This window comes from Rosa rugosa, chromosome 6 (assembly GCF_958449725.1).
Source record: "Rosa rugosa chromosome 6, drRosRugo1.1, whole genome shotgun sequence".
Classification (NCBI taxonomy): Eukaryota; Viridiplantae; Streptophyta; class Magnoliopsida; order Rosales; family Rosaceae; genus Rosa; species Rosa rugosa.
The window spans coordinates 41,402,231-41,421,924 of NC_084825.1; the positions used below are offsets into that span (position 1 = coordinate 41,402,231).

The window sequence follows — 19,694 nt, forward strand, 5'->3', positions numbered from 1 at the left end:
TAGGCTAAGTGCGAGCCCATAGTAAGCTTCTGTCTTGGTTTCTTCTTCATTTTCGTTTTCACAATTCTACAAAGATGGAAACTTTTTTTTTTTTTTTTGTTGGGACTGTCGGATTGTATTGATTAGATTCTGCACAAGAAGAAAGCTTTATACCCATTTCACTCGCAAGCTTCCGCCTTTCAGGTACTGATATCGGTTTTGCTTAATACTCACTGTTTATAGTTTTGTAGGACAGATTTTTGTTTCTGGGTTTTTGAGTAATTTTGATTTGTTGATACAATTTGCAGGGTTTATTTGGGAAGTCAGCTTTGGGGTTTCTTATATTGAATGCTTGTTTCTATTCTGATCCTTTTACAGGTCTGGAAATGTTCTTCTGTGATTCTGAACATTGATTTATTTGTATGATTATCCAACACTGTCACTCAAAGGTTAGATGATAAAGTATTTAACAGACATCATTATACAGTTTTCAATTTCAATATCTACGTCACTATTTGAGCCTGGTATCTGCTACATGCATATATCCAACTAGTTTAGTGTTGTGTAATATAATGTTCATGATGTTTAGTTTTCTTCCTTCCTAAGAATTAAAGGCATGTATACATTGTGAGTTCAAACAGAAACAGGGAATAATACACACACAATTCCATTAAACATTAAAGCTTCCTAATGAACAGTATCTTCCAGAATATTAGGGTAATAGTGTAATACAAACAAGAGCGATATGATGAGTAATACATTATTTGGTTTTAGGCATGAGGTGTTCGGACTTGGTCTGAAGGCCTCACTATGACCTTTGATTGTATTCATACATCTTGGAAATGATTGTAACCATATAGAATACAGCTATCTGATTATTACTAATATGTCTTTGAGACTCCAGCAACTGTGTAGCAGCAGGTCCGATGAAACTCTGCTTCCAGATTACTGACTATGCAACAGTTGCGTTGCCTGTAGTGGTCCTTTAGGCTAGAACTGTGACTTTGGTCTGAAAGATATGCTTTTTACGGATTGAAAGGAGATGCATCCTGGAAAATGAAAGAATCCTTTAAATTGCTGCTAGCTTCAAACTGTTGTCTGTTTCAAGGACTTTCAGTTTCTTCTGGGGCAGTAAATAGCAATATAATGCCTCTGCAGCTTCACTGACCTATAAACAAAGTCCAGATTTAGTTAAGGAATGCAGCAAATAGCGTCAAAGCTTTAGTGTAAGATTTTATTTTCTGTGAGAAAGAAAGGGTTCCTTTAGTGTTTTTGGATTGATTATCTCACCTTGGCTTGTGATGCTGCTCTGCCGTCGGATTCTTCTAGGAGCACCTCCCATGTTTGACTCCATGACTGGATATTGGATGATATTGATGTTTTGAATATGTCCTTTGATCTTAAGGACATACTAATTGCAGGCTAATTGTTTGAGGAACGACTATTGGTGGTCCTGAGGATTCACTACTGGGATCTGAAGAAATGGATGTGGATAGGTATGTACTTTGATTTTAGGATATTTGAAAAATATGGATATGAGGAACAGATATCGATACTTAGGTTGACACGATGTTTGATCAGAGGAAGGAATATTGGTACTTCTGTTGACAAGACAATCTGAGGAATGAATTTAGGTAGTAATGTTGACAGAGGAAGCTCCACCTCCAAGGAACTGCTTATGAGAAGAGACATCTTTATATGCCTGGACTCGTCACATCCAGAGAAGGGTAGACTTCCAGATGGCATTTGAACCATATGCATTCGCCGGTCTCTCTTTCAACCAAAAGTTCACTAGGGGATGCTGTGACACCAGCAATGCCTCCCCCACTCCCAAAAGAAAAAGAAAAGAAAAACAGGTACAAAATAATTGCTGCTGTCCTAAGTTGTAACTGAATGCCAAAACGATTAAGAAGTTTCCAAAGTCTCCAGTACAAGAAATGCGGAATAGCTGCGATTGTATGCCAATCAACACAGCTGAGCAGTTCATATAACTTGGAGATCTTTGAATCATTTGTAGGAGAATATCACCGACTGTAATAATGTGAGTCAGAGATACATTATTACTGAGGCGTCCTTTTGATATTCTCCTATAAATAAAGGTTGATTAGCTACACTGGAGCAACGCTCCAGTGGCTAATGCAGAATAATCGTTTACCGATCCATCTACTACTTCGGTGTTTCCGTCACTGGTTACTCCCCTACCACCATCAATAACTGTATGTGAGAACTTTGCGGGAGAATAGTCCATACCTTCGTATAAGGATGGCAAATCATCCCACTCAATAAAATTATTGTCATGGGGAAAATCTCCCGGTCCTCCGTTTATTGATGGTAGTGTATTAACGTAATCCTTTGGCAGAAATGAATCAAAGTCTGATCCCAGATTTGCTCCTTGTTGAGAATATCTCTGAATTAACAATTACAGAAAGAAAGAGTTAAGTTTGGATACACTTCTTTTGCTGCAGCATATTTAGAAGTTCAAATAAAAAGGTTTTAAAAGAGCATGTTTATTCCCACCTCTTGAATCATATTTGCAGCTTGATTTTCCGAACTAGATGCGGTCTTGCTAACTAATTCGTCATCGTCATTGGTTGAAATATTATTCTTCTTCACAAGAGAAGGCTCATTGTCCTCAAATGGATATGCCCTCTTACGACATTCATCATTATGGTCATTGGTGGTATACATTGGTGGCTGATGCAGTTGAGGTGGCGCAGGCGTATCAAAGAGTGAATCCAGATTTTCTGGGTCATCTAGTAGCTGTTTGATCACAAACAAGAAAGTGTCAGGTAACATTTTCAATACAAGTGCTCCATATCGAAAATTTTATATAAGAAATCAAAATGAGAGTTTGTTCTTACCTCTTCAATCATATCAGACAAATTGCTCTTATCAGGTCGACCTTCAACAGAGGTCGAAAGATCATTCTTATCTATATGACAAGGATCAGTTTGCGTGCCTTGGAATTCATGAGGATTGCCAATAGGACTCTGAAGAGCATTTTCCAGCTCCTTTAAAGCCAGGTATTCCTCTTCTTCTGTAATCATACCACCACCAGTTTCAGCTTCATCACCATTCCCATTGGGAATTGGAACGACATTAACCTGCTCAATGGATGCCCAATTTTCTTCAGCTTGATTTTCAACATTGGAGGCCATACTGCAGCTAGTGCTACCTCGATCGAAGAATGGGGCATCCTTATCATGATCAGAGTTGTCTGACTTATACTTCAAGCAACAGACAACAAAGTCCCCTATCTGCTTAGGAGGATTAGAATGTGCCTCAATGAGATAAAACTCATGAATGACCCAGCCGGTCTTCTGGGGTTTCGGCTCTCCATGTTTTTGGAAGGTTAAGATCCTCTTTCTGCCAATCACAGCTTTGGAGCCTCGGGCCTTGATGTCGCGGTCCTTGCCTGTGATCTTCCAGAACCCTTCCCCTGTAGTCCTGTTGGAGCGAGTGCTGTTTGCATACTTGTAATCACGCGGAGCGAAGAAGTACCACTTGCCCTGACTGTCCCAAGACTCTGCCCATGCAAACCAGAAGAAGAAAAAAGAGAAAAACTTCCTGCCTAGATTTTGCGCCCTTGTGAATGCCAGTTCTGCAAAAATGCAACACAATACACATGACTGTTCGTCCAGATAATTAATAGATAAACTCTACTTTTACCTACACAAAGATACAAACTTGGCATTGATGATGCAGTATTTTAACCCCGTCCCTCTCTCTCCTGTCTCTCTCTCTCACTTCATTGTAATAACCAGAAACTCAACAATACCTAAACCTCACATGTTCAAGATACTAGCAAGGATTCCACTTAGTTAGTAACTGCTTCAAATTGCTAATAACTTCATATCACAATCTCATAAAACAACATCACAAGTTCCAGACCTAGGAATCTATAGTACTTATTAACATTTGAGGATTTGAAATTAGCTGGACAACCAGAGAACCCCTAAGTTTACAAGCACAACTCATGGGGAATGAAAAATAACGTTAATAATTCATTTCAAATAACGACAACTCTATCAGGCAAAAAAATTATATCAGCTCGATCAATTCATTTCAAAAATTAATGTTCCGGAGATGGTTTACCTGGTAACTCGTGAGGCTCGTGCTTGCACATCTCGATAACAGGGATGATGGTGGGGATCTCGGAGTCCTTGCACTGATTCTTCTCCTTCAAGTCACTAAGCAGCCTCTCGTCTGTGGGATGGAATCGGTATCCCGGCGGAACTATGAAGTCGCCGCAGCTCATCTCTTTCACTCTGAATAGCTGATTTTGATCGGTGTTTTGTTTTTTTTGTTTTTGCTCTGAAGTGCAGAGGAAAGAGTGAGGTTTATGCATAAAGTCAAGTCAAGTGCATTGAACTAGAAGTCCTGAGCTTCGGAAGCAAGCATAACTGTGTGGAATGACTTGCATCATAAGTGGGAATCTGATCCCACCATTAACTAGTGACAACCAATCAGGCTTTAGTTTTTAGTTTTTACATTTTCTTTAAGGGAATCTGATTTATAGTTACCCGCTCTTGGAAGTTCAGCCTTTGGTGCATTGGTGGCCTTCTTTAGTTCTTTGTTTATCCATTTGAGACTGGGAACATTCAGGAACATTGAACAAAATAATTGGAGATTTTTTTTTTTTGGAAATACATTGGAGATATTTTAGATTCTATTCAAGTCTCACTAAGATCAAAGTTTTATTCACTGTAAATCTTTTATATTTCCAGTGTATGGCGTTTAAAGTGTGTAAGAAACTATTTTTATATAACAAAAATAATTACATATAAAGTCATTTTGTTTATTAGGAGGAAAAAATTTCATTGTTTATTAAAATGTCACATAATTCTTTAAAAAAAAAAGTCACATAATTTCAATTTTCATTATTTATGAAAAATATAAATGTGTCCAGAAAATTATTGTCATTCTCTAAAAAACTTGTTGCTATCTGAAAAAGTTACAAAACGATCTAAAAGGTACTGACCCATTTTGAAGTTAAATTCGACCACGCAATATTTCTATTGTCCGGCCAACTTTTAATGATGGAGCAGTGTCGTTGTGTCACTCTTGCCAACACGAGCCTAACCATGCTCAAGGATCGTCCATGCAACGATGATGACAACATATCGAGCCTCAAAAGCTAATTATTCTCCTATGATTTTGTGTCCTTTTTCAGCGATATTCCGACAATCTCTATACACTATTAGTCTATTACATGTATGAAAGTTAGTCATTCGTCATCTTCTCCATTTTTTATGACTTGGATTTTAAATCATATATGGAGTAGATGGTGCTCTAAGTCTCATTTAGAAAAAAATGAGATCACTTAGGTAGAGACACTTTTTGTCAGCCCCATATGGATGAGTTGTTATGTTGTTTTATGGTTGAACTAACATTTTTCTATAAAAAAAGAAGAAGAAGAAAGAAATAGATACAATCTTTGTACGTTTAATTATTGTTTTACGTTTGTGCTACACCAAACACATATTAAAGGGTTGAACAAAGTGATCATCAGTCTGGAATCTGGATGGCTTTATATTCCACCAATGGAGTAAAAGAGGGCAAACGCACTACCTTAAATCAGTACTGTTGCTTGTCAAATTCTCTCTTTGTATTCAAAGGCAACAGTTCTGCTCAACTCTAGTTCAACTTATTCAGAGGCAGTGGGAATGTAAATTGTTGTGAACATGTAAGATGTTTGGTAGAATTTATCTACTTTATGTTGGTTAAATCAATCCAATCATCTTTCATTTTTTTTTTTTGGGGAAAATATTCAGCTTTCAGTTTATGTATTGGTTTTAAGCTTCCTTGAGCAGATGGTCATTAAGAGGTCCCATGTCCTTTTAGAGATTGTTTTGTTATGTAGCCATGAAATACCTAAATTGCCCAACTCAGTCTTATAGTGAATTATTGTCTTTGCTATTGAGCCCTCAAATGAAAAATGGGAGGAAATGATACACAAGATTCCATTAAGCTTGATAAATTACTTACAAGGTTCTAAACAACACAATCATACACACTTGTAACTACTACTCCATCAACCAACTAGTTATTACATTTCAGTAACTGTAACTACTACTACAACAATAACCCAACTAGCTATTAATTTAGTGACATTTCTCTTCATGAGGTTCGTGACCACTTACTGAACAATTTGAGTAGGGAGAGCAAACCATCAATATGCTAAAAAAGTTCATGTTACTTGGAAGATTGCCGTCCCCTTGGAGGATAATATCTGACCTCTTGTAGTTCATGAGCTACATTGGAGGGTTTCCAATAGCTAATGCAGATGCATGTTGTTCCCATCCATGGGCTACTTCAGTGTTTGTATCATAGCTGCTTACTCCACTATCCCTATGGTAGACCCTTCCCAATGACTTTGGTAGGTTGGAGTCTACGGAGGGAGTCTGAGCTGTTTGGTTAGAAGAGTAAGATTGCAACTCATTGCATTCAATATTATGCAAAGCATCTCCATGCATTGTGTACATCATTGTCTGCACAGCTAAATCTTGTGGCTGAAATGGATAAAACGCTGACTCCATATTTTCTTTGGTTTGACGATGCACCTGAATTAAGAATCATAAACAAACAAGCATTTAGTTTGAAACTTGAATGCACTTGGTTGAGATTAATTTCATATAGCATACCATTCTCACCTCTAGAATCCTAGAATCTGTAGCTTGATGTTCAAAATTAGACATGATATGTCTAACTGGTATGTCAACTTCATTGGTTGAAATTTTTTTCTTAAATGCAAATTGCCAATCATTGCATTCACTAAAACAGAGATTGGAATTTGGAACATTTCCCAACTTTGGGTATATTGGTGACTGCGGTATGGAGGGGCAGTAATCTTGTGGTTGAAGTAGACGCAAAAATGAATCTAGATTTACTTCTGGTGGGTCACATAGCTGAATTAACAATCACAAAATAGCAAGCATTAGTTCATAGTTTCATACGTCTTATGCACATGATAAGTTTGTATAAGAAGATGTTCAAAGAGGATGCGATTTCACATATCATCTGCTACAACTTCATTTTATAACTTGGACATAATGTAGTTGACAAGTTCATTATATCATCAGTGGTTAGAAAGATATTCTTGTAACATAAGAATCAGCAATTTCTGTTTCGTGACTTGCGATTTAAGTTTTGCTATAGTGAGGAGGTAGAGGAGGAATTTTGCCAGAACTGGTGCAAGCCCAAGAAGAAGGCTTTCGCAAAGTACTCCAAGACCTATGAAACTGACGAAGGAAAGAAGGATATTGAAGGACAGCTTGAGAAACTGATTAAATATGCTACAGTTATTCGAGTTTTGGCTCACACTCAGATCAGGAAGATGAAGGGTTTGAAGCAGAAGAAAGCACATCTCATGGAGATCTAGGTGAATGGTGGCCCAATTGCTCAAAAGGTTGAATTTGCAAAGAGCTTCTTTGAGAAGCAGATCCCTATTGATGCCGTCTTCCAGAAAGATGAAATGATTGACATCATTGGTGTGACAAAGGGTAAGGGTTATGAAGGTGTTGTTACTCGTAGGGGTCTGCGTAAGGTTGCTTCTATTGGTGCATGGCATCCTGCCAGAGTTTCATTTACAGTTTCCAGGGCTGTAACTAGTTTACACTTGGTTGAGATTAATTTCATATAGCATACCATTCTCACCTCTAGAATCCTAGAATCTGTTGCTTGATGTTCAAAATTATACATGATATGTCTATGAGAGTGATTATGTTGCAACAGTTTTGTTATTATCTTTGTTTCAAGTACTGAGGATTTTAAACTATATGGGTATCTCAAGTTTTATTTTGTAGCAGATAATTTTAAATTTAAATGACTAAAATTCAACTTTCAAATAAAAAAAAAAAAAAAAAAGTTTTGCTGTAGTTCTTGAGCTTCATAGTCGAAATGTTAAACTACAAAATGCACATTCATTCTTACCTGTGGAAACACACCATCCATATTCTCATCTTCATCACAGGTTGAAACTTCATTCCTGTCTTCTAGACAAGAAGTACTATCTCCACATGGTGATTGCAACTTATTACAATCATCATTAGTGCCAATGGCTTGCAGAACAGCTTCCAGCTCTAGGGATGCCCATGACCGCACTGCAGAGGAGCAGCAGTCATCCAGAGGCTGAGGTTGATGAAATAGTGGTTCATCATTTTTGTGTGCCTGAGCATAAAATCAAAATTCAGAATTATAAGCAAGCAAGATCTTAATGTTGATATACTTCTGGTACTCCATATCAAGACAGAGGACATGTTTGTTCTTACCGCCTGAATTTTCCAATTAGACACACCCGTGCCATCCGGTTCCCCTTCATCACTTACGAGAAAATCCTTCTTATCTGATTTATTCTTCAAGCGAAAGACAACAGAGTCACCCTGCGTAAATTTGAGGCGATGCCATGGTTGATAAGCAGGAATCTCTATTATGTTATGCAATAACCAGCAATTGAAAATCTTTTCATTGAGGACACACACAAACACATAACATATACTAAACCCTTAATCCACTGAACACATCACAATAACAAAACCAAAAGAGAAATAGAGAATCACAGAAAACAAAGAGTTGACAATTACAGAAAGAAAGAGTTACGTTTGGATACGTACACTCTTGTGCTGCTGAATGTGTAGCAGTTCAAGTAAGTGTTAAAAGAGAGTGCCTATTCTCACCTCTAGGATCACATCTGCAGCTTGGTTTTCAGAATTAGATGTGGTGTTGCTGACTAGTTCATCACCATCATTGGTTGAAATATTGTTCTTCTTATTCGTAAGAGAAGAGTCATTATCTTCAAATGGATATTTCCTCTTACGGCATCCATCATTCTGGACATTGGTGGTATGCATCGGTGACTGATGTAGCTCATGCATTTCTGGATCATTTAGTCGCTGTTTGATAACAAACAAGAAAGTGTCAGTTAACATTATAATATACTTCAAGAGCTTCATATTGAAAATTTCATAGCAGAAATCAAAATAAAAGTTTGTTCTGACCTCTTCAATCATATGAGACGAATTGCTTCTATCAGCTTGACCTTCAAGAGATGTCCAAAGATTACAAGGATCAGTTTGCGAGCCTTGGAATTCATTCTGATTTCCAATGGGAATCCGAAGCTCATCTCTCAGCTTCTTATATGCCAGGTGTTCTTCTGCTTCAGTAATCCTACCGCCACCAGTTTCAGCTTCATAACCAGTGCCATTAAACTGCTCATTGGATGCCAAATTTTCTTCAGCCTGGTTTGCAACACTGGAGGCCATACTGCAGCTACCGCTACCGCTACCTGGATTGCAGAATGGAGCATCCTCATCATGATCAGAGTTGTCTGACTTGTACTTCAAGCAACATACAACAAAGTCCCCTATCTGCTTAGGGCGATCAGATTGTGCCTCAATGAGATAATACTCATGAATGACCCAGCCGGTCTTCTGGGGTTTCGGCTCTCCATGTTTTTGGAAGGTTAAGATCCTCTTTCTGCCAATCACAGCTTTGGAGCCCGGGGCCTTGATGTCGCGGACCTTGCCTGTGGGCTTCCAGAACCCTTCCCCTGTAGTCCTGTTGGAGCGAGTGCTGTTAGCGTACTTGTAATCACGCGGAGCGAAGAAGTACCACTTGCCCTGAGTATCCCAAGACTCTGCCCTTGTAAACCAAAAGAAGAAAAAGAAGAAAAGTTTCCTCCCCAGATTTTCCTGCCCTGTGAACGCCAGTCCTGCAAAAACGCAACACAATACACATGACTGGATCACTAATAATAATTGAAATTGATGGTGTTCTGGTTCCGGAGATGGATCACCTGGTAGCTCATGAGGTTCGTGCTTGCACAGATCGATTTCAGGGATGATGGACATGCTTTGGGAGTCCTTGCACTGATTCTTCTTCTTCAAGTGGTCACACAGCAGCTCCTTTTTGGTGGGACGGAATCGGAATTCCAGTGGAATTGGGAAAATTTCGCAGCTCATGATCGCTTTCACTTTTCTCAATGTTGTTTTTCTGCTCTCAGTTTTAATGTATAGCTGTTAGCTGATTTTGAAGTGCAGAGGAAAGAGTGAGGTTGTATTTATCCAAGTGGTTTTGGAAGCTCTGAGTTTCCAAGCAAGTTCAGTTGAATGGAATATATATGGATTGCATCATGAGTGGGATCCTACCACTGACGACTAATAACGCGGTTAAGGGAATCTAATTTATCTTTGCCCGCTTTTTCACTGAGAAAAAGCACCCCGGCCGGAACATTCAGGAACATTGGCCAAAAAAATTGGAGATAATTTTGTTGGGAACATTCTAGATCCAGTGGGATCAAAGTTTTGTTCTGGAACATGATAGATAGTGTTATTGTAAATCTTTCAATGCTTATTTATAGATAGGTTTATAGTGAATTATGTAAAATTCAAAATGTTTTGTCGTGATCTTTCCTCTCTCAATGTGAGCTCTGAGAAGCAGAGGAGCAGAGTGAAGGTGTATTATGGTCTTCAAGTTCAAGTAAACCCGGCATGTCATAAGACCCGAGTCACTCGACCCGACTACGTGTCATTTTTGACTATTGCGACTAAACTTTTAGCAAGTTCAGTTTTAGAGGGAGGAATAAACTTTTTCCAACTTTGTGTAAAGATTTGTGATTGGAGAATGAAGATGTTCAATAGGGTTTCGAGACGTGGCTTTACAAGTAGTCAAGACCTTCCTCTCGAAGGAGTCTGAGATGAGTCCTCATATCAAATCGGTACATTCATCCATTCTGTTCTTCCTTTTTTTGGGTCTGAATGTGCCTTCATCTTTAGTTAAAACTTGACGTAGAACAGATGGCAACAAATGCTCTTTGTTGAACGTGAAAAGGGAACACCCAATTTGTTGCAAATCTGTTTGTGAGGCCCCGGAAAATTTTGGAGTTAATTTGATTCAAGTCCAAAACTCACACCCCATATATTTTTTTTTTTTGAACAAATCTCACACCCCATATTGGATGTAGTTCGGATGAATTTTTTTATTAATCGCGGTCCTATGACTCACCTGCCACGTTGGATTTGTTTCATTTTCTATCTTGCTGATTCAACACTTAAATTTTTCATTCCTAACACACCCTTATTTAATATATTCTACACAATAAACAGTAAAAATAAATATATTAATTGTAATCCTAAATTATTGCAATCTAAATATATTAATTGAAATCCTAAATTATTGCAATTTTGTTAATGTAAAATTAGCAAATTTAATATGTTGACTTTAATTAACATTATTAGATCCTTGATTGAATTCAAAAGAGGAATCGTTATATATTAAGACATTATTTTTCATTGCTATTGCCTATTACATATTGTCTCCTTCTCATTCTCCTACTCCTTCTTCTTCTTCTTCTTCTTCTTCTTCTTCTTCTTCTTCTTCTCCTTTTCTACCGAATCATCTCTTTTTTCTTCTCCTTCTTCCATGCATTATTTCTTCTTTCCAACACATACTTCTGATTTTATTGTTTATTTCTTTTTCTCTCATATCTATATTTTTTGTGTGGTTTCTCCCTTCTTCATTCATTTTTAGGTCTTACTAACATGATTTCTTCAATTCACAGCTACCTTTATTATAAACTTGGTAAGAAGTTTTTGCTTACGTTTGATATAGAATCGATTATGGTGTTATAGGTAACATTTGACATAGAATTTGATCAGACATTTTTATTTCACATTTACATGCCTTATTTATAGGTAAGATTTCACAAGTTTAAAAAATTTCCAAGTTTCTCTATATCTCTATATCTCTATATCTAAGGTTCTCTCATTATCTCTCACTTTCTCTTTCATACATTTATCTTTTAATTAGGTATAGGTTTTTATGTACATATTTGTACCTTTTGATTAGATTGGTAATATATTCTATGTTTCTTTTTCCTGCTTCGTATGTCTAGGTAGGTCAAATCTCTACTATACAACTTTAAATACCTACTATATAGATACAACTAAAGTAATAGTGTTTAAATTTTTGTTCTAAAGTTTTTCATCCTATAATATAGGTATATAAGTATTCGATACCTACATCTTAGGTATATTGATTTCATAGGAATGCATTTAATCTTATATGTCAGAAAATTATTCATTGATGAATTCTAGATTTTGGAATTTGAATTTGAAATTTAAAATTGAGCTAAAATTATGATTTAATTAGTGAACTTGGAATTATTTACCTTATTTGGTTATAAGGGTAAAATGGACTATTAAAAAAAGCAAATGGACTGCAATTAACAAGAAAAGATGCGCGGACTACATCCAACTTTTATATAACAAAAAGGACTTGGATCGAAAAACCTCAAAAATTTTATTTAATTTTTGGAGATAATTTTCACCACTAGAAAAGGTGATTTAAGTGAAGGAATCGATTTCGGAGATCGTTTTAGTGTCGAGACCACCTATTGGGCCGAAAATTAAAATTTGGACCAAGATTCTTCCAATTGGGCTTGGAAAATTAACGAATTGAGTTTACACCGAACTTTCGACAATTGGGCATGCGATGATTAAAAGTTTCGAGCCCAAAGTCCGGAAATAAACAACTAGGAGAAATTCGTAATTTGACGCAAGTGCAAGATGAACTTTTCGCACGAACTAGGAATAAAAGGGTTAGAAAACCCTAGAAACCCCAAAACTCTCCCCTCTCCCTCTTGGCCGCGTCCCTCTCTCTCTGCCGTCGCCGGAAGCACAGTGTCCGGCCACCACCTCTCGTCACTGCTACCACCAGTCGAACCACAATCCAAATCCGACCACACGAACTAGGAATAAAAGGGTTAGAAAACCCTATAAACCCCAAAACTATCCCCTCTCCCTCTCTCTCTCTCTCTCTCTCTCTCTCTCGTCCTCCCTCTCTGTCATCGCCGGAAACACAGTGTCTGGCCACCACCTCTCGTCGTTGCTACCACCAGTCGATCCACAATCCAAATCCGACCCCCAAGAGAAATTACAACCATTCATTAGCTCCAACCTCCACACTCGATTTCCAAACATGCAAAATCACTGCTCGTCATCTTTCTTTGATTTTCGGTCGTTTATTTAGCTCACTGTCACCACCAACGAGCTCGGGGCAAGCCGATTGTCAAAGCTCAGAAGCCTCACCACCGACCCGACATCGGAGGAACCCGTAAGCGCGATCACCAGAGCTCAAAGGTCTGGGTTTCAGCTTCTCCAATATCCAGCTCAAAGCAAGCTAAACCACCTTCAGAAATGGAATCAATACTTCAAAAACCTCCAACCCTCAAAACCCCAAAGTCCGGCGCTACCTCGAGACTTCACACGCGCCGCTGTTCGCGGGTGAAAGTTTGTACCTCTGCCGCCCACAACAGCCGGTCTCTCAGACTGGCTTAACTAGGTAGGTAATTTTCGTCACCTCTCCTTGGTTAAGGCCTTTATTCTGATATGAATCAGAAATCCTAATTTCGTGTTATTCGATTTGGAGGAATTGAGGTTTGTGAAAGCTAGAAGATTGATGCTTTGGAGGAGAAAAGAGCTACTAGGTCAGTTTCGATTGAAAATCGATTAAGGTGAGAATCACAGACTCTGTTGAATACGCAACTGAATGAGGGTTGTCTGTTAACTTGTGTTTTGCTTGCTAGGAATCTGAATGGTTGACAATGGTGGGATGCAGATACGCTGAATTAGCTTCTAATTTGGAAAAGAAGAATTGGTAAGGGTCTGAGTTTTAAATCTGCTGCTTGTGAAACTATTGTGGTTGAAATATGTTGTTTGATTGATGAATGAGTGTGGTTAATGTGTGAAATTATTTGTACCAGATATGCAACTCGATTAAGTTTTGGTATTGTGATTCACGATTGAAATTGTAGAGATGGGTAATAAGTGTGACTTGATGCATGGTAATTACTAAGTCACTGGGATTTTGGTCCTTGTAAAGTAATGTGGGAAGTAAATGGCTAATTCGGTGAGCACTTTGAAGTTGGTAAATAAGAATGTACCACCTGTGACACATAAAACGGTATGGTGGATGACAATTTTGAGAATGAGTTAAAATTTCGATTAAAGTTCTTTGAAGCTTCCATATCCTGGAATGAGTTTGAAAGGTGAAATCATTCGGGAATGGTAATTGTCATTTGTTTTTTTAAAGTAGAAATGATAAGCAAATTTTGGTCAAAGTGCTAAGTATAATCACCATATCCTAAATGATTCAAATGCTACATCATTTGGATTATTTGGGAATGGATAATAGATTTTATCAACTAAAGGAAAATTCTACAAACACAAGATCTAGATCATTGTTCGATTAAAGGATACTCCGATGGACTTTAAGGAAATTAAATAAATGCTTTGGTTGCTCGGTTAGTTGAGTTATAATGACATTAAGTTACTCATTGATTCAATTTTATTATAAAGGACTCGAGCGTGTGCACTTAGATTTGGACAAAAGATCGAAAGTGGGAATGAACCCAAATGTGGACGAGCACTCCAATTCCAGGTAGGGTGAGCCGTCCCTATCTTGTTAGTGGTTTTCTTGTGTGTGTGTGTATATGCTTATATATATTATGTTGCCGACAAAAGTGTTTATGGATGCCATAGTCGATGACTCGATGATTTTATTGCATTGAATTGTTGATTATTGAAATTAAATGAAAACTGAGGCTAGACATTGCTCGTTATGATGAGATATGATATGATTGTTGTGACCTGAGAGTGATAGAAGTGATGCTTTCTACGATGTCAAAACCGTGGACCTCCGGAGGGGCGATATGACCATATGTTGTGTCGAGCCCGTGTCACCTTAGTAGTGTATGTCGAGAATCGACAGTGATGTCATATGGTATTGGGCCAGTAAAAAGACACTCTCGCTGCTCATAGCCGGTAAGGAAAGTGAATAGATAATGTTGATGGATTTGGCCCTGACCAGCAGTTGACCTGGTTTACCGGATACAGGAAACCAGAGTTTCGGTCATAGGTGAGTTGGAAATCCTGCAGGTGAGAATCTCTGAGCTCAGGTTGTTTTAGCATACTGCCTATATTTTATAAAAGAGAACAAATGTTTGTGGTTGTCTTTTTTTGTTTTTTGTTTTAAGTATTTTTGACAAACGTGCACGATATATGTAGTAAATATTTTCAAGTATATTATTTTCAAACCTAGCATGGTAGGGTCGACCCTTATTGGGCAAGCGAGGACGAAAGCTCACCCCTACAACAGTGTGCAGGTTTCGAGTATGTGTTCAGGGAGCATGCAGAGGAGGCACATGGTCTGACTTGACGTATTTCTCTTTGACTTTATCAAATTAAGGTTTCAGTCCTTTATCGGACTTTGAAGTCACTTATATATTTAATTTTTATTTATTTCCTACTCACTTATCAAAAATTTGAGAGGCCCGTAACCCTAGGGCGCGTCTTTCATACTTGAATTTCACTAACTGTTTTCCAAAGTTGGGCTCTGATTGTAAGCCCAAAGTTCATATCCCATTTTCCGCTATTGAAAACATGTTGTTAGGTTGCTATAATGATTTGCTCAAAGGAAAATGTTTTGTAAACCAACAACCTAAACCCAAAAGGCCTTGCGGTTTTGGGTTAATGGGTTATCGAGATGTCATTCTTGACATGTCGGTTTCTCATTTGCTCGGGATCTCGGCGCTGCGGGATTTCACCCACGGGATGCCACATTGTTGTTCGGTGTCAGAATTTTGATTGTTATACATTTTCGGAAAGAGAACGACGCTAGGAACAAAACTTATTGCTTTGCTATGACATGTGGACTTTTCAGGATCGTTTCGAGTCTCAAAACTGCAATTTACTGTTTTTCCGCATTTTAGGTTTTATAGTTCGATTTGGATCTGTTTTGTTTTAACCCGTGGGCTTTAGGATTTTATTGTTAGTCACCCTAGGGTTTCTTTTCCCATAGGGTTAGGGTTTAGGTCAAATTGCTATTTTTTATCAACTTTAAACGGTTGCAGAGCTTATCTTTTATCATATTTCAATCAAACTGAGAACTTCAAACAGTATACGTACTTCTTAGAGTGGTAGAAAGTAGAAACCCGTTAATTTTACATTATACATTGAATTGATTTGTTTGACAATTTTCGTAGTTTGTTTAACTAAAAATTTGAGTATGAGACAATTTATTTTCTTGTGCCAAAGATGAGTTTAGAGTCTTCAGACTACATCATCACTATGCACCAATACAACAAGACTTGGTCCAATAGACAAGCCAACTATATATCTTTTTTTGATCAATCAATTACTTCATTAAGCCAGGCCATGGCCCCAACAAAGTTAGACAATAGTCTGAACCCAAATACAATCTCATAAGGAAAGCTGAATTCTCCTACTCTACCCATAACGATATAGTAAAGGAGGAAACAACCCACAAAAGGAAACCCATAACAACTAGCTTAAGGAAACTGGAGGGCAGGGAAGACCATCGTTCTTGAGCACCATAGTCAAGGCTGGTGGTGGCCTGGTGGCCCATCTGGAGAGACCCACCTACCGCTTTCCAAGCGAGGCTGCTGTATGAGCTGCCATATTCGCTTCTCGGGGAATCCATTCCCAGAAGATCCGATTGAACAAGGTACTTCTCCATCTAATCTCATCGATGATTGATGAGGTTTTCCAGTTTCTGCAGTCATTGTTGGATTTCAGATCAGTTATAACCTCCAAAGAATCTGATTCAATTCGAACATTTTGCAGATTATGTTCAATTACCAGTTCGACTCCAAGGAGAATTGTACTAGCTTCAGCTGCTTCAACCGATCCGTGACATGATTGCTTCGATCCACCCGCAATCATTATGCCATTATGATCACGAATCACAACACCTAAACCTCCAATTGATGGATCGACCCAGGCCGCATCACAGTTAACAGTCACCAAATCCGGAGGGGGAGGTTCCCATTTTGTGATGAAATCAGAAGAGAGAGCCGAGGTGGGAGTAATCGCAGTTAAAAACTCATCTGCAAGTCTCACGCCGAAGTCAAGAACCATTGCAGGGGAGAGTTGTTGATGTTGGTATACGAATTGACATCGGGCTTTCCAGATTGCCTAGCACAAAAAACAGATTAAGGTCAGTACCCTTTTCTTCTCTTTAGCTATGGAATGAAGTTCAACAATTCCCAATAACCAAATGTCTATAGAAATGACCTGTTGTTTATTAATTCTGAGACCCAAAGGGGATCCAAACCAGATAGCATCAACCCATGGGCAAAGAAGTAGAACATGCTCCATAGTTTCTGTAAACTCTCCACATATAGGGCAAAGAGGGTTTGTAGTTAGTTTTCTTCGGAAGAGGTTAAGGAAGGATGGAGTAGCTCCATTTAAAATCCTCCAGAAGAACAGTCTAATCTTAGGGAGGGTAGGAAGTTTCCATAGTAACTTCCAGCATTTCGGGTCCACCGAATGAGATGGTCCTATGTTGGGAGAAGAAGACTTAGAGTCAAGTGAATGAATCCAATGATACCCTGATTTCACAGTGTAGCAACCAGACTTGTTCCAAGGCCAGATTAGGCGATCATGACCTCCCCTTCTTCCTATAGGAATAGCTCGAATATGAATGATAACTTCAAGTTGTAGGATATGAAGAATATGATCCAAAGCCCACGTTCTAGTATCCCAGTCGATTAACTCACTGACCAGAGTAGGAGCACTACTTGGGACAGTCCCATTAACTACTATCAACCCATTATTAGGAGGGGGAATCCATCTATCAGACCAGATATTAATAGAAGAGCCATCGATGACTTGCCAGCAAGAACCATTAAGAAGAACATCCCTTGCTTCAATTAAACTTGACCATCCCCAAGATGCACGGTGACCTTTAATAGCCTTAGTGAAGTCACAATCAGGGTAGTATCTTGCCTTAAGCACTTTGGCCCATAGTGAATCCGGGTCTTGCAAGAGTTTTCAGCATTGCTTTGCCAGCAGGGAGAGATTAAAATGGTGTAAATCTCTGAACCCAATTCCGCCCTCAGACTTTGCCCTGCCTAAATAACTCCAACTCTTCCAATGAATCTTAGGACCCGAGTCTGTAGAACCCCACCAGTAGTTACTCAAGGCTGAGTTAATTTCCTCGCAGACTCCTTTAGGAAACATGAAACAGGCCATTGGATAGGATGAGACAGCCAATGCTACAGATTTGAGCAAAACTTCTTTCCCAGCAAGAGAGAGAGAGACTTCTGATTCCAACCCTCCAATTTTCTGTTAATCTTTTCCTTGATGAAAACCAGGGCCTCTTTCTTTGATCTTCCCCAAACAGTTGGCAAGCCAAGATATGTACCCGGATTCTCAACAACCTTAATCTTTAACAAAGCACACATTAACCTCTTCATCTGATTTGGGGTATTTGGTGAGAAAAAGATGCTCGATTTCTCATGGTTTAACAGCTACCCAGAAGCTACACAATATTCCTGAAGTAACCATGAAAGTTGGCTGCAATTCAGGAGAGTAGCTCTCAAGAAAAACAGAGCATCGTCAGCAAAGAAGAGGTGTGAGAGGGTAGGGCAAGACCTGGATAGTTTAACACCAATGACACTACCAATCCGCACAGCTTTGGTCATTCTAAGGGAGAACACCTCACTGACTATTAGAAAGAGATAGGGGGATAGGGGATCCCCTTGTCTTAACCCTCTACTAGGAAGAAAGAAGCTCCCTGGATTCACATTCAAAAGAATAGAGAAAGAGACCGTAGATACACACCCCATGATCAGATTAATCCATCCACTAGAGAAACCAAATCGATATAGGGCAGCTTCAAGGAAATCCCATTCAACGCGATCGTAGGCTTTGTTCATATCAATTTTCAGCCCCAATTCATGATTGCCACCTTCTCGTTTCAATTTCAAATAGTGGTAGGTTTCGTGTGCCAGCATAATGTTGTCATGGATTAGTCTCTCAGGGACGAAAGCATTTTGGTTTGGGGTGATCAGCTGGGTGAGTAAGGGTTTCAACCGGTTTGCTAGCAACTTGGACAAGATTTTATAGGAATTATTGCACAAGCTAATGGGTCGAAAATGGGAGGTTTTTTCTGGGTTGGGAATCTTTGGGATTAGAACGATATGGGTTTGGTTTAAGTTCCTGAGACTTATCTGGCCAACACCAAAATCTTTTGAGGAGTCCACAACCACCTCATTCACTATTTTCCAGTACTTGTGATAGAACAAGCCTGGAAAACCATCGGGGCCAGGGGACTTTAACGCTCCCAATTGAAAAGCCACATCTCTTACTTCCTCCAAAGAGAAGGGAGAGACAAGATCATGATTCATTTCTCGTGTTACGCACGGTTCGACCCCTCGGAACACATCTCCCCACTGCCTTGGGCCAATGCTCTTAAAAATTTGTTTGAACTGAGTTTCAAATTCACGCCTAATCTGAGCTTCACCCACAATCCAAGTACCAGACTCATTCTGAATTTTCAGAATTCAGTTTCTCTGTCTTCGTTGAAGAGTAGAGAGATGGAAGAATCTGTAATTTGAATCCCCCGTTTTCAACCAATTAACACGAGAACGTTGGTGCCAATACTTTTCTTCCTTAATCCACAAAGAACCCAGTTTATTGGCTAGAACATCTTGGTGTTTTGTGCTGGTGAAGGGTGAGTTTAGTTGGAGCTCCTCCAACTCAACTAAACAAGCCTTAATCTCATATTTGTTACACTTTGGAAATTTGTTTTTACTCCAATCCTTGAGCTTGGATCTGCAGCAATTAAGGTTTGAAATCCATTGTGTAATATTAGGAAGGGAAGGGGTCCTGTACCAGCAATCCTTTATGATTGGA

At 38.7% G+C, this 19,694-nt stretch overlaps 3 protein-coding genes and 1 long non-coding RNA gene across 7 annotated transcripts in view; 2 read left to right on the forward strand and 2 right to left on the reverse strand.

Moving 5' to 3' along the window:
* Positions 1 to 621: 621 nt before the first annotated feature.
* LOC133715899 (NAC domain-containing protein 101-like) lies at positions 622 to 4,369 on the reverse strand. 2 transcript variants are annotated; one of them, XR_009849264.1, is made up of 5 exons: positions 4,075 to 4,369; positions 2,841 to 3,580; positions 2,497 to 2,739; positions 1,270 to 2,386; positions 622 to 1,147 (listed from the first exon to the last, which is right to left on the reverse strand). XR_009849264.1 is itself a non-coding variant. In XM_062142589.1 (4 exons), exons 1-4 carry the CDS (start codon positions 4,325 to 4,327, stop codon positions 2,084 to 2,086), a joined length of 1,539 nt encoding a protein of 512 aa, XP_061998573.1. In that variant the 5' UTR covers positions 4,328 to 4,369; the 3' UTR covers positions 622 to 2,083. The 2 variants fall into 2 exon arrangements, 1 of the variants encoding a protein (XP_061998573.1); XM_062142589.1 differs by having other exon boundaries at positions 622 to 2,386.
* A 1,549-nt stretch (positions 4,370 to 5,918) lies between these two features.
* LOC133714620 (NAC domain containing protein 50-like) lies at positions 5,919 to 10,070 on the reverse strand. Of its 3 annotated transcripts, XM_062140776.1 has the most exons (7): positions 9,773 to 10,067; positions 8,976 to 9,688; positions 8,655 to 8,870; positions 8,250 to 8,360; positions 7,912 to 8,148; positions 6,633 to 6,887; positions 5,919 to 6,542 (listed from the first exon to the last, which is right to left on the reverse strand). In XM_062140776.1, the coding sequence occupies exons 1-7, from the start codon at positions 9,936 to 9,938 to the stop codon at positions 6,234 to 6,236; spliced, it is 2,007 nt and encodes a 668-aa protein (XP_061996760.1). In that variant the 5' UTR covers positions 9,939 to 10,067; the 3' UTR covers positions 5,919 to 6,233. The 3 variants fall into 3 exon arrangements, with proteins under 3 accessions (XP_061996760.1, XP_061996759.1, XP_061996761.1); XM_062140775.1 differs by having other exon boundaries at positions 8,976 to 10,067; XM_062140777.1 differs by lacking the exon at positions 6,633 to 6,887 and having other exon boundaries at positions 8,976 to 10,070.
* The window catches only part of LOC133714625 (large ribosomal subunit protein uL3z-like), a 77,407-nt gene continuing 64,606 nt past the window's right edge, over positions 6,894 to 19,694 (forward strand). The window contains exon 1 of the transcript XR_009848754.1: positions 6,894 to 7,496. The gene's annotated coding sequence lies outside the window, so the exon portion shown is untranslated. The remainder of the gene's footprint in view (positions 7,497 to 19,694) is intronic.
* Positions 12,615 to 13,809, forward strand: LOC133713597 (uncharacterized). The gene is made up of 3 exons (XR_009848140.1): positions 12,615 to 13,317; positions 13,405 to 13,489; positions 13,562 to 13,809. It is a non-coding gene; the product is annotated as an uncharacterized LOC133713597 (long non-coding RNA).

Bases quoted from the DNA above. Each gene is read 5' to 3' on its own strand.
- LOC133715899 (XM_062142589.1), bottom strand. From the start codon at position 4,327: ATGCATAAACCTCACTCTTTCCTCTGCACTTCAGAGCAAAAACAAAAA. The intron at 3,581-4,074 runs GTAAACCATCTC...GCATTTTTGCAG, and splicing joins CGAGCCTCACGAGTTACCAG to AACTGGCATTCACAAGGGCG. The intron at 2,387-2,496 runs GTGGGAATAAAC...TTGTTAATTCAG, and splicing joins CTGCAAATATGATTCAAGAG to AGATATTCTCAACAAGGAGC.
- LOC133714620 (XM_062140775.1), bottom strand. From the start codon at position 9,938: ATGAGCTGCGAAATTTTCCCAATTCCACTGGAATTCCGATTCCGTCCC. The intron at 8,149-8,249 runs GTAAGAACAAAC...TTTTATGCTCAG, and splicing joins CTAATTGGAAAATTCAGGCG to GCACACAAAAATGATGAACC. The intron at 6,888-7,911 runs GTAAGAATGAAT...TTGTTAATTCAG, and splicing joins TGGATGGTGTGTTTCCACAG to CTATGTGACCCACCAGAAGT.